This window comes from Geospiza fortis, unplaced genomic scaffold, assembly GCF_000277835.1.
Source record: "Geospiza fortis unplaced genomic scaffold, GeoFor_1.0 scaffold271, whole genome shotgun sequence".
NCBI lineage: Eukaryota > Metazoa > Chordata > Aves > Passeriformes > Thraupidae > Geospiza > Geospiza fortis.
Window position 1 is genome coordinate 1,601,122 of NW_005054405.1, and position 13,824 is coordinate 1,614,945.

Sequence of the window (13,824 nt, forward strand, 5' to 3'; positions counted from 1 at the left end):
CAGTCTGTGAAATCTCAGGTGTTGTGGATGTATTTGATAAATGGAAATGTGGAACCTTACTCTCTAATATTACAGTTTAGTCCAATTCTATTCACTTGTGATGTCTTCAGTTGAAGAACACATTATCTGTCTCTGTAGCAGAGTAGCATTTCTGCTGTCAGCAATCCATAGTGAGGTTTTTGTTGTCTTTGGAGAAACAGCTCTCATGGGAACAACGCTACTTGTACTCAACTCTGAAATAAAATGAAGAAATAGGCTTATTTATTAACTTTTAGGATACATTTTATTATAGTAGAATAATTCTGGCAAGTCTTATGATGAAATTTGCGTAGTGGATAATGATATAATTGGAATGAACACAATTCTTACTGAAAAATGTCACTCTATCAATAATTTCTTTTTCTTTTAATTGTAAACATTTTTCAATAACAACTATCACTCGTGGGGTATGTCATCTTAGATTGTGTAAGTGCTAGTGCTTTTATTTCTAACAGTAGCACAGCTCTGCAGTTCATCCACTGTGTGCTCCCTTGCTTGGTGTCAGAGTGGGCATCATGTGTGTTCAAACCATGTCTCAGAGGAAATTAATCCAGAAGCTCTATCCTAAGTATTCAGTAAGCACTTTCTAATCCCCAACAGGGTCGTAAAGTCCCAATGATGGGTCCTCTGAACAGCTCCAAACTGCACTGCATAGTTGGAACATTGGATCAGGGCCAGACCTGATCCAGCCCTGTATGGTGCAGATCTGTAGATGAAGAAGCCTCAGCACAAAGTGCTTGGTTTTGCTGAGTTGTTGCCTTTTTTTGTCCAAATTGCTTTTTAATGTAGGGCTTAACCTTAGAAACAGAGAAGAAAGTTTTAGCTTCTGTCACTATGGTTTTGTATTCAGCCCTTCAGTGGTATTTTAGCTTGGGTGTATAATTTATTGCACAATTAAAAGTATTGACAAAACACTTGTGTGCACCTTTGGTATTGGGGAGCTCATTTCAGCAGCTCTTGTATTATGAATAAAAGAAAGACCAGCAATTTGAGAAAACACTAATAAACATTAGAACCCTGGGAAGTGGTTGCATCGTGACAGGCTTCTTGGACCAAGCTAAAGTGTGATTTGAAGCAAGAATATTTGCTGCAGACGTCAATTGGATTTAAAACTAATATTGTCTTTCATTTTTATCAGAAAAGTCAGAGAAGATACGTAAGTTGGGGTTTTTTTTGTCAAATTGAACAGGCTCAAAGGTTTTCCTGGTTTTAATCTGTTATGCTATTGGTTTGCCTATCTTATATAGCCTCATGAATTCCATGAATGTTATGACTCCTCAGCCCCAAGGACAAAATGAGAAGACGTTAAATTATGAAGTCTCTGACCTTGGTATATTTTCTGTACATAAAGAGAAGAGTTAAGACAGTGACAAAGGGTTTAGAGGAAAATGAAATCTCACACTTCTTTATAATAGCAGAATGGCTGTGCAGAAAAGGCTTTTAAGTAATCAAGGCCACACAAGCTAATTTGCAACTCATAGTATAAATTATGTGTAGATTCTTTCAGATTGTTGGAATTAACTCCAGGGATATTTTTAGAGCAACTTTGTTTGGTTTAATGAAAACAATTATTAAATCATTAGTCAATGAAAATAGTTATTTCATCTTGTTTGTATGTAAATTATCATATTCATAGATCATCACCATTATCCTCTAAATAATGTGCCTATTCAAGATTGTGTCTCTTTGGTTAAAATGCTCAGGTTTCTCTGAGTAACTTCTCTGCTTTGCTTGCAGGTTGTATATAAAAATAACGATGTCAGGTTGGAGCTGTCTCGACTTGCCAAGCAAGGAGATCCTAAAATGAAGATTCATGGGGTTGTAGCATTTAAATGTGAGAATGTTGCAACCTTAGATCCAATCACATTTGAAACACCAGAGTCTTTCATCTCTCTGCCAAAGTGGAATGCCAAGAAAACAGGCTCAATATCATTTGACTTTCGTACAACTGAGCCAAATGGCCTCATTCTTTTCAGTCATGGGAAACCAAGGCACCAAAAAGATGCCAAACATCCACAGATGGTGAAAGTTGATTTTTTTGCCATTGAGATGCTTGATGGCCACCTCTACCTACTGTTAGACATGGGGTCAGGTACTATAAAAATAAAAGCCTTGCAGAAGAAGGTGAATGATGGTGAATGGTACCATGTGGATTTTCAGCGGGATGGGCGGTCAGGTAAGTTGCTTTTGTCTGCATTCAGAATAGCTTTTCCTGCTGTATCTGAGAGAATACTGGGTGCATATTGATGTTGCCGCAATTAGAGCTGGGCATCATCTGAAAAATAAGGAAACTATAAGAAGTCATTACTTTCAGGTGCCAGAATACAATAATTTGCTGAGTAAAATATCTTATATTTACATTATTGGATAATCAAGTACTTAATCTTGCAAGAAAGTGTGTTGTGTTCTTGAAAAACCAACAGTAATCTCCCTCTGTGCTTGCTTACATCAAATAGCTGAAGTGGCAAGTTTGAAGAATGAAAATAAAGCAAAAAAGGAATTACTGACAATAATCTCCAACACAGGGAATAGCTGGCCCACAGAAACAACACATCTTCCAATCATGTCAGCAGATCTCAGAGTACTTAAATAATATTCTAATAAATGACTAACAACACATGTCAGCAGAAATGGGAATAATTGACTTGCCTCATTCTATCAGTGTGATTCATATTCTGGAGTAGTTTACTCAAAAAGGTGATCTCACTGAAAAGTGGTAAAAATAAAGAATTCATGAACTCTTCTTCATGCTACTGAAATATAATATGGCTTAAAGTGCATTTATCCAGTGAAATCACCAATGTGTATCAGCTCTTCTTATCTGGAGTATATATCTTGTCTTAAGAAAATAATCAATATAAATCAGTTTGAGGAGACCTCTCTTCTACAGTGACTTTACTTCTTACCAGGATTTGGGGAGGAAGGGGGCAGGGAATATACTGAGTCTGTAATTCAGTCCAGAAGATTTTCTAATTAATATCAGTATTCAACCTGAAGCTTATGTAGGCTCTAAAATTGGGTGCTGAAAAATATAACTACTACTTCTTTTGAATTTTGTGGTATTTCCCACAGTTTCTTCCTTCTGGTGACTACTTTTCTATAGCTTGCATTGTAATTTCTTTATGAAACTTAACCTCCCAAAAAGTTATCATTTTTTGATTTGATTTCTTACTACACACAAATCAGATTTCAGATAAAGCAAATCTTAGGTGCAGGTTTAAATTGAAGATTTTGGTCAAATCCATGCTGAAATCCACCTGCACTATGATTATGAAAAACAATTATTTGATTTCTGGGAAGTGCAGCTTCAAATTCTAATGGTATCAACCTTGATTTTCTTATTAGGTCAGTCGCTCATTTAGATTTCTTGAGGTTAAATAAACCTACCAAACAAGAACAAACAAAACCCAACCAAACAAAAACAAACAAGAAAAAAAAGAAAAAAGAGGCCTTACTGAACAACAAAACACAACTTCTCAAAATCCTCAATTGGAATTCGACATCCAGCAGTTACATTATTTATACTACAGTTTTCATTTCAGACTTTCTTCTTAAGTGCTGTTTCAGTGATTCATATGAGGCACTAAATCCTGTAATAGTCATGCCCGTGGGACTGCTGAAAGCAAAGTTTATTCTTACATCCAAAGCCAACAGATCTATAAAGGAATGAAATAAATGCATAGCAATTGTTTACATTTGAAGGTAAATTCTGCCCTTTCATTGCTTCACAAAACACACGACTCGCAGGTGCCATTAAGAGAGTTTAGGGCATACTTGAATTCTTTGAAACTGTTAATGGACATCAGCAAGAATTTAGAGTAATTTCAGGAAGGATAACCTGCCTGATGATCAGGATTGCATATTATTTTTTAAGTAGAATTATAAATAATCAAATTAATCCATCTGATGATTTGCCTATGATCAAGATAGGTGAATTTTATGCAACTCCCCCATCACTGTTGAAAACTAATCGTAATACCTATTAACTCTAAGACATTGAACTATTACCATGAATACTGAATGAAAATATGCAGGCTTATGGATTGGCAAATTGAATTTTAACTGCAATCTGAAATAGAATCAAAATTTTCCTGTTGCTCTAATACATACAATAATAGTTTATGGTAGGAGAAGTACCAATGACACTGGCAATGTTCTTGTTTTTCTTAATGATGGTAAGATCTGGTTATTAAAATTATCAGAGAGATGCCTCTACCTGAATTAAGGTGACAATGAAACCATGTGCCAAAGCAAAAAATATGGATTTTATGTAACAGTAAATGTGATATAGAGGGAAATAGAAATAGTGAAAAGGATTGGGGCAGCCCACTCAATTCTGAATGCGCCCTTACTTCCCTAACATAATCCCTATGCCCCTGTACAATTTTACTACATTCCTCCAAAGCCGCCTGTCCTCATTTCTACCTTCTGAAAGCACTTTTTTTGCTCTGAGTTTGCTCAGCATCTCCTCATCCATCCATAGAGGCTTGCTGGCATTTTTGCCCCATTGCCTCCTTGTCGGGAAGCATCGTGTCTGAGCTTGGAGAAAGTGATCCTTGAACACCAGCCAGCATCCTTGGACCCTCTGCCCTCCAGGGTCTTTCTCATTGGGCTCCACTGAGTAGTGCCTTGAAGAGGCCGAAGTCTGCTCTCTTGAAGTCCAGGGCAGTGAGTTTGCTGTGTGCCCTCCTCACTGTCCTGAGCATGTTATCCCCCTCCACCTCATGGTCACATTATGCATGTGTTTTACCCATAAAGTATGAAATTCACTTTTCTATTTCAGGATGCCTTTCAGTTTCTTTTCTCTAGCCCAGACCAAACATACTAAAGATCATATGAATAGGATTACTTTTCACTAGCTTTCCTTCAGAATTTTTATATAACTGAATGAATATGCCTTGTATGGAAAAAAAAATTTGCTTTTCTGAGACATTCTTGTTGCCATTGACAGCATATTTCCCTAGCTATCAAGCATAAAGGAAGAGATTCTTCTGTTAATGAATAAGAAGCTCAAATAAACGGTGGAGTTTTTTTTCTTTAAATTAAGTTTGGTGTCTTGCAACCTTTTGCTCCTAGATTTCAAATCCAGTGCAGAGTGGTTCCCTCCTACAGAAGAATGTTGTGACATTTCTCAAGGAGCTTCGCTAATTTCCTTGACTTTCATATTAGCTGGATCAGCAAGTACTAGATTTATTTCTCATTCTTTGCTCTCCTCCAGGCTCTCAGTCACAGTGAGCATCCACTCTAAACTACTGACTTTGCCCTGGCTTGTCTGGGACTGCAGTGGAGGACAGAGGGAGAATGTGAACACATTTTTAAATTGCAATCATCCAGGCCCCATTCATTGGTAATTCTGTCAATCCACTCAGATTTTGAGATATACAAGGAAGAGGGAAGATATGGTACCTTTTAATTTCCTTTTGCTGAAAGCTTTGACCTGTTATTCTTGTTTTCACCCTAGAATCCCATTCTGTTTCCTGTATGACTTACTCTGAGGGCTTTCTTACCTAAAAAAAGATGATCATTGGTAGGACAGAGTTCCTGAGACCATATTTAGTTAACATTTAAGGGTTAGGTAAAGAGAAATATTCATAAGATATTCTCCTCTGGTCCATCCTTCTTGCTAGGTGTGCAGCAGTGCTACCAACTGCTGTGTCCTGAGTTGCCCCCCAGTACTCCTGAGCTGTACATCCTGAATATCTGAATTTTATAGCTGCCTCTTATGTGTCCTGTCTTGGTCATGGGCTACATGTTGAAGTCACAGTCCTCATCACAGCTATTATATTGTGTTTTAGCACAGAAGATGTATTTGGAATTAATACCTTGCTCTGATTTTTCAACGTTCCTTAACAAGCAGATGTTTTTCACAGGCACAAAAAGCAGCTAAAATAGGCCATGCCAGGTAAGCAGAGATAACAGAACAGTTGCAGTAGCTGCACTTAAAATCTTCATATTTAACTGATCAGGAGAGAGATGAGATTTAGAAATGTGATTTTGTTTCTTATACACAGTTTTAAGAAAAAGTAAATTGCTGAGATAATGAATATGATTGGAGAGGCTCATTAAGTCATACCTGAGGGAAATGTTTGCCTGTTCTGCTCTTAACCGTACTGCAAACTCTGCAGAAAAGAAGAATTAGGGAAAAACCCACAAACCCAAATGAAATAAAAAGCAACCATGAAGCAGCTGTAAAGGTCTTTGCTCACAGTGTTTCTTGTAACACAGTAGGAATAGGTTTAATAACTGTTTTCTGAAACTTAAGCATTCTTTATTTTTTTTTAAACTGTTTGCCATATGCAAGGATAATCATGCAATTTTAAATTATTTTTTGCTAAACCACCATTCATCCTTTGGAAACCACCATTACATAGGGAATTCAGGGTGGAAACTTACTCCCCTTGTCAACCTCCAGTTGCGCAGGGCAGCATAAGGCACAATGTATCAGCATCTATTCATAGGTAGGTAGCATTTAAGGGCTGAGTCACTGAAATTTTGAACTAAAGTTAGTTTCAGCTTGAACACCAGAAATGATTTCTGGAGTATGTAATTAGAGCTTAACTATAATCAACATCTCACTGTAAGTAGTGCTTTGTGATGTCTGTAACACGTGGTGTTGTTGCAGGTTCTTTCTTTTTCTCACATTACTCTTCTACATATTATCCCCACACCTTTTTAACCTTCTAACAACAGCCAGATTTATGTGTTCCTAATTCAACAGATGTTAATCGTTTTCATACTTGGGAGGATGGGTTTATACTTCATTTTAAGGAATATTCTTTCAATGATCTGCAACTTTCTTGGCTGATCTGCATCTTTCTTAGAGTCCAAGATAAAACTTAACCAACACACAGCTAAGTGGCACAATAGGCTTCTCTGTAATCAATAATACATTTCCCTTTTTGCTTATATTGTTGACTTGTCCTTTGAAGGACTTCTCACTAATCAGTTACCCTTGAAGTCAATAATTCTTGCTGAAAACCATAACTTCATTAGTTTCCTTCAAACTGCTTTTCAAATACAGCAAGAAGTTTCTGGAGGTTATATTGCACTGTGTTCTCAGGTGAAATGCTGCAGAATCTTGTTTTTAGAATCTGAAGCTAGATCATGAATTCCCAGACTAAATAAGTCACCCCACACCTTCTTGTCTTTGTCATTCCTTTTTACTTCTTTCAGACAGGACAAATCACATGCTGTCAGCATTCTTCCATTTCTTTCTTACTCTGATAGAAATACAAAAATTATTTTCTACTTTGATTCTTAGAAAACTTTGCACAGAAGTTGTTTGTTTCCTGGAAGGCATTATGGCTCTTTTCAAAGTGGTATCACTACTTATCTGGTTCTGAGTGCTGTTATGAAAAGAAGGAAGTTTAAGGATGGTTCTTACTCACAAACTGTTACAATTTCAAGTTTTAGTTTTCTCTCCCTCTTGAGTGCTCTTCTGAATCTGCTGCTTCCTCATAAAATCTGTTGTCTCTAGGTTATTTTGTTAAACAAGATATGTCCCATTCTTTGCTCCTGTAAAATTCTGTCTTGAGAATGACATTTTAGTATCTCTACAAGGAAATGTATTAACCCTCTTTGTGCTGGCTTCATAAGATATTTGGATGCTCCCTTAGCTTCCCTTTCTTCCTCTATGGAAAGTGATGTCCCTCCATATTCACAGGCAGAAACAACTGAATGGATTGGAGAACACTGGTTATTCAGAAACAACTGAATGGATTGGAGCACACTGGTTATTCATCAAAACAATTCTTTTTAATCTGCCTTTAATTCCCAGAGAAAGTAGAATTGAAGTCTGTGAAAGGAGGTGTGCATCAGAGTCCCCAGTTTCTGTGGCAGCTTCTCCCATGGTTATGAGGTCCAGTTTGAGATGTTTTCAGTAGAACTTGGAAAGTTTCCCTCAAGAAAGATAACAGGTTTTTAAAAAAAAAACAAAATCCAAACACCAACAAAACACAGAAAACACAGGAAAACAAACCCAAACCCGTGCAGTAAACTAGAAAAGGTATTAATAAAAATCACCCCCTTTTCCCTCCTCCCAAAAAACCAACCAGGAAAAAAAAAAAAAAAAAACAAACAAGAAGAAAAAAACCTCCTCCCCAGGACGACACAGCATGTGCTACCACCTCTGTCTCAGCTCTGGGTGCACTGTGAATCCAAAGGTGCTGATGGAACCATTGTTAATTTTCTGTAGGCCAACATTCTATGAACTTGAGCTCTGCATTTTGTTGTAGGATACTTAAAAGGCTCTGTAGTTTTTGCTGTATTTTGGAATATCTTTATGTTCCCTTCTTTTACTTGGATTTTCCTTTTTTCATCTGTGTTTACAAAGCAATTAGTGAGTAAAGTGTGTGTTGTCTGTCAGAGATACATAAAAGGTAATTTGGATGTCATCAGCACTGATGGCCATGTGCTTGCCTGTCATGTTTTTCTACCCATAGTCATTAAATGCCATGATTGCAAGGTTTCAGATAAAGTTTCAGAGGACTTCTCACACAGAGTATTTTATGGGGTTTCATGTCTTTTACCTGGGAAGGCAAAAAGTTCATTTCTTTAAGAAGCTGTTGACATCTATTCAAAATAATACTTAAGCTCTCTTTGGGGTAATCCTTTATGACACAGAGAAGAAAAATTTCCTGCTTCAATCTATCACTTTACTGTAATTTACAGTCACCAGTTTCCCTTATCATTCACCTTCCTAAGCCTTCTGTGCTTGCAAAGCTTCCACTTGGAACACAGAGCAGCAGCTACACTAGCAGAGATATATCTTTTTCTCTGTGAGCTGAAGGTAATCACAACATACTACATTTTTATTTTTTATTAGAAAAGCTGGTTTTGGGATTCTTTGTTAATGTGTTGAAAATATGGCTGTTTTTGTCCAGCAGAAAGCAGCACTGTTCACATGTTGGAGCTCGCTGTTGGAGGCTGCAGCTGAGTTAACGTGTGTGGGTGCACAAGTGGGTGCTGCCTGAACATGGGTTTAGAGTGTTTGCTCCTAAATTAGCCTGTGCATCAACAGATGGCAGCAAGCAACAATAGCAGTAAAAAAACACTGTGAGGACAAGTACAATTTATATTTACAGTCTCTCAAATGTTTTTTAGAGACAAAAAGATCTGTTGGCTGTTAGCCATCCTTCCTGATACCCTAGGATGGTCTTTGAAAAGTGTCTCTTGGTTTGACAGGTCATTTACAGGTGTCCTTATTTGACTCAGCTGATTAATCAGATCTCAAAATGTTTATGCTTGCATGCCTAAGGTCAAACCTATAGCAAGCATTCTATGTAAGTGCCAAGTTCTGCTTCTGGAAGCTGAGAAGCAACAACAAATTTTTAGAGTTAGCAAACCCTAATCTCTTATCTGTTTTAGACAGATGGAAGTTTGGAAGAAAAAGTATCTTGTTTCAGCATGCATATTTCTTACATACTTTCTTGGAAGTTCACTTTTATGTCTATGGGATTATTCAACTGATACAGGAATAATTTCTTAGAATACATAAAAGGGAAAACTATCCACATCCTCACTTTTTCAACATGCTTATAAAGATGCAAAAAGTCTATGCAAGCCTTTGTTTTATCTTGCTAGTTCTCTTCTAATAGTAGGGAGACTGTTTGTGGTATCCAGCCCTTCTAAAATCCATGTCTCAAGTCTCACATGTGAGTTGGACCTCCTGAGACCTTTACCCCAAACAGCTTTTACTAACAATCCAAATTCTTTAGATATTAATTCTGTCAATGTTGTTGAAGTTAACCTACTGAACAAACAAAAGAACAGAAAAAATATATCTTCCACTGGAGTCCATTATTAAAAGAGAAGCCTACATTTTAGGCTCTACCCAAGTAAGAGAATGATCTTTTTCTGACCTGCCTTTGTTTGCTTAAAACTCACATTTTAGTATGTATGCTGTGTAAAGTGTGAATTTCTTCTTATGCACAACTCCTACCACAGTGGAAGCATTTTTGGTAATCAATGTTATCTTCTGGAATGTGTTTCAGGCTAACAGTGGAGATGGTGAATCATGTTCACTTTGTATATATATGCGTGCTAAATTCATCATGGTGAATGCGATTCTTCAGTGTCTTGTCACCACTAAAACACTTTTAATGTTATGCCCAGCAGATAAGAGTGCTGCATGGTATGACTGGTCATTGGAAGAGTTTTATGACCTATATAATATTTTGATTTCTATTTTGTTTGCTTTTGTACCCACATAGAGTGATAAGGAATCACTTCTATGAAGATATACGTGAAGATTTTTTTGCCAAGTGGTTTTACTTAGAAATAAAATTAAAATTGCTTGGCATAAGTATGCTCTGTGACTGTATGTACTAAATTTATTTTCCTTCTTATTCAAATTGTAGGTGTTGCATACCTCATTATTTTAAACAAAGTACTACCAAAAAAAGGTTCTTTGCTGATGATTAAATTTTCTCTGTTCAGACACTTCATAAAAAGAACTCTATTTGAGGTTCAATTTTTTTTAATTAAATTTTTAGACTAAAATGGAAAAGATATTTCTGGTTTCCTGAAGGTCTGTATACATCTTCTCTCCATCTCATTGTAACATGCACACATTTGGAGATAAGTGTCAGAGGCATTGATTTTCCCTCCAGGACCACATCACTTCCTTCTTAATGATTGCCTGCTTGGCAGCTGATGAGAGCATGTTTCTTCTACATTTAAAGAAAAAAAAGGTCTTATCCAAAGCCCACTGGAAGTGGTGAGAGTCTTTTTTAAAGTACTGTGTCTTTGGGCCCAAACCAAAGACTCAGGTTTGCCTCCCAGGCTGCAACCTATCAATGCAACCCTGGCCTAAAGGCTTTGAAATACATATGAGGGAGTGAAGATATTTTTGTTGTTGTTGATGCACAAAGAGGATATTTCTGAAAATAGCTATGAACTGCATTTCTTCTGTACCTAGGATAAGGGGATTTTGACTGGGATTTTTCATATTGTACTCATGCTGTGCATAAAGGATTTTTAGATCATTAACTTCCTGTCTGCATTGCAATTGAAATACTGAAGTGTATCTATGATTCTATAGCTGCACAAGTAAAATAACTCTTCTTCGCTTACAGCTGTTTGCCAGGAGCTAATGTGACATGTAGATGATTGAGTAAAAACAGCAGCACCAAAATCAAATATCTGAAAATCACCCATTTAATTGTCTTTCCAGGGACGATATCTGTGAACACGTTACGTACTCCATACACTGCACCAGGGGAAAGTGAAATCCTTGACTTGGATGATGACTTGTACCTTGGAGGCTTACCAGAAAATAAAGCAGGCCTGGTCTTCCCAACAGAAGTGTGGACAGCTCTCCTTAATTATGGATATGTCGGCTGCATTCGAGATTTATTTATTGATGGTCAAAGTAAAGATATTCGGCAGATGGCTGAAATTCAAAGCACAGCTGGAGTAAAACCCTCGTGCTCAAGAGAAACTGCAAAGCCTTGCCTTAGCAACCCCTGCAAAAACAATGGTGTTTGCAGGGATGGGTGGAACAGATATGTGTGTGATTGTTCTGGCACGGGGTACCTTGGCAGATCGTGCGAAAGAGGTAGGTTCTGTGAGATGACTGCACTTCTACTTTTATATATTAAAAAAAGAGCACAGCCATAAAATAAATAGAATCCTGTACAATGATTAAAAGTGGTAAATTATTATTTACTGTCCTGAGGCAAAGAAACAATCCTTGATTTCACTCGATGTGAGGTGGAGCCCTGCTCTAGACTCAAAGCAGTAATTCTGGAGGAAAGATCTTAGGGGAGACTCTAAGATACATGAAGTAGTATTGGGTGGCTATGAGAGTCAGTACTGCTAAATATCTCCTAGAAAATGCCTCCTTTTGTGTCTCATCATACGTTGCTGACCTCTGAAGAGCTTTGTGAAAACAATTTTAAATATTACTGCATTGCTATGATGCCTTGGAGTGGCTATCTGGAACAGAGGCTAGCCAAAGTTAAGAGAATAAAGTGATTATGTTTTAAAGACCTTCAGTAGATACACCTTGGGCAGAGTAAAAGCCCCCCAGAGGCTACACCCAAGATAGACAATGGTGACAAGTTTTTCAGACAGATATAAGTTTTGTCCATTTACATCTGAGGGGTTAATCCTCCAATTGCATCTTCAGATAATGAAGTCATATCCCCCCTAGTTTGCACCCCCCCAATTCACTTTTGTTTTTACTCTTCAGGGCCTGAGGCTGGAGGGTGTCCTCAGGTTCCAGGCCTAGAGGAATTGTTTTGTCTGGCCAAAGTGTGAAAAGTAGTTAGCACTTTATATGAAGTTTAGAGTTATGCACTAATGCAGCACAGGATTTGAAAAATATAACGGCTAAAATCTTAAGGCATCAGCTAAATTGTCACATTCCAGTTCCAAAATGAGATCTTGTTCTCTGCCTATTCATGTCAATATTAGTATATAATTAAATTTGCTTTTGAATCCCACAGTGTCACTTAAATCCTTGGACAGAACTTCACTCATGAGTCAAAGCAGAAGAGTCAGTAGAAATTAATATTTTTTACTTATCTCTTTTGTAAAGATTGAAGTACCCAAGGACAGTTACCTAAAAGTTACCTAAAATCTCAGTATTCCTCTTACCTAGAAAAGGTAACACTGAAATTGACAAACTCCATTTATTTAATTGAAAAGGTGGATGGTGTCAAGGAAGGCAGATGTTGAGGTTAGTTAATAGATGGAAAACCCTGTAATTTACTTAAAATTCAAGTGTGTTAATGAAAAATTTTAATTTAAGGAGGTAAACAATAAAAATAATTTTTTAATTTATTTTTATTTTAGGTATTTAATGTATTTAATATTTTAGGTTTTTATTTTTATTCTTATTGGAATAGATAGTGTTTCAATGCCAGGAGTTGTATTTTTTCATCTCACAGTTGACACAGTATTTTCTTTGGCTTTGTCTTCAACCTGAAATCTAAACCTTAATGATTGAAAATGTAGGTTCTTTTCATCTAGTTTGATTAGTTTTTCGAGTTTGTCAGATGAAACAAAAATGTTTCATCACAATTTGGGAAGTAAATCCCCCAATGAATGTTTCAAGTTGTGCGTCAGTAGAGATGTGCATGCACGTAGTACGGATACCCCCGTACGATATGCACATCCATATTATCATCATCTGCAAGTAGGTTCTCAGACTCTTCAGTGGGGTTCCTCTGTCTCCTGTTCTGGCTGTGGATGCCTTTGGCTCATGGCCAGCTGTGCTGAGCTCTCCCGGCTGCTGTTCCCGGCGGAGCGGGGCCGGCAGAGGGATGCGGGAGCTGCTGATGCATCCCCGCAGCCCTCGGTTAAACATGGCTGGGGTAACACCCTGTGGCCAAACGCTCCTATTACACAGGGGCTCCAGCCAAAAACGGGTTTGCGTTTTATTTCCACGGAAAAGCCAGGAAACATGGGCCTTAGAGACATAAACACTCTCAGATCTGCGAAGAACTGAAAGCGGGCATCATCGCAGCAATTCCCATGCTCATGTTGGACAGGTGGTGATGTTTTATAAAGAAATCTTTGTCTTTCATTTCCCATGCCTTATTTTCAAGCATTGTCCAGCTTAAGGCTTCATTTTGCCAGTGCATTCCCCTAGTGGGAATGATTGTACTGGAGTGGTGGTGTTGGCTCCTCCACAACAACATTTGGTTCTTGTCCAACAGAAATATGTGTGGCACTTCAGCGCTGTGAGATCATTTCCTGCTCTTGGGTTTCCCTCTCCAGAGGGAGCTGCGCTGAAAGGAGATGTCTTCTCAGTAATATTCATACCCCAAGTGGTCATGC

The 13,824-nt window shown here is 37.6% G+C and overlaps 1 protein-coding gene across 2 annotated transcripts in view; it reads left to right on the forward strand.

The window, feature by feature from the left end:
• NRXN1 (neurexin 1) overlaps positions 1–13,824 on the forward strand; it is a 671,624-nt gene that overhangs the window by 263,494 nt on the left and 394,306 nt on the right. For both annotated transcript variants that reach the window (XM_005426207.1, XM_031061247.1), the window contains 2 exons: positions 1,777–2,215; positions 11,213–11,596. In XM_005426207.1, coding sequence (XP_005426264.1) covers positions 1,777–2,215; positions 11,213–11,596 — 823 coding nt within the window. The remainder of the gene's footprint in view (positions 1–1,776; positions 2,216–11,212; positions 11,597–13,824) is intronic.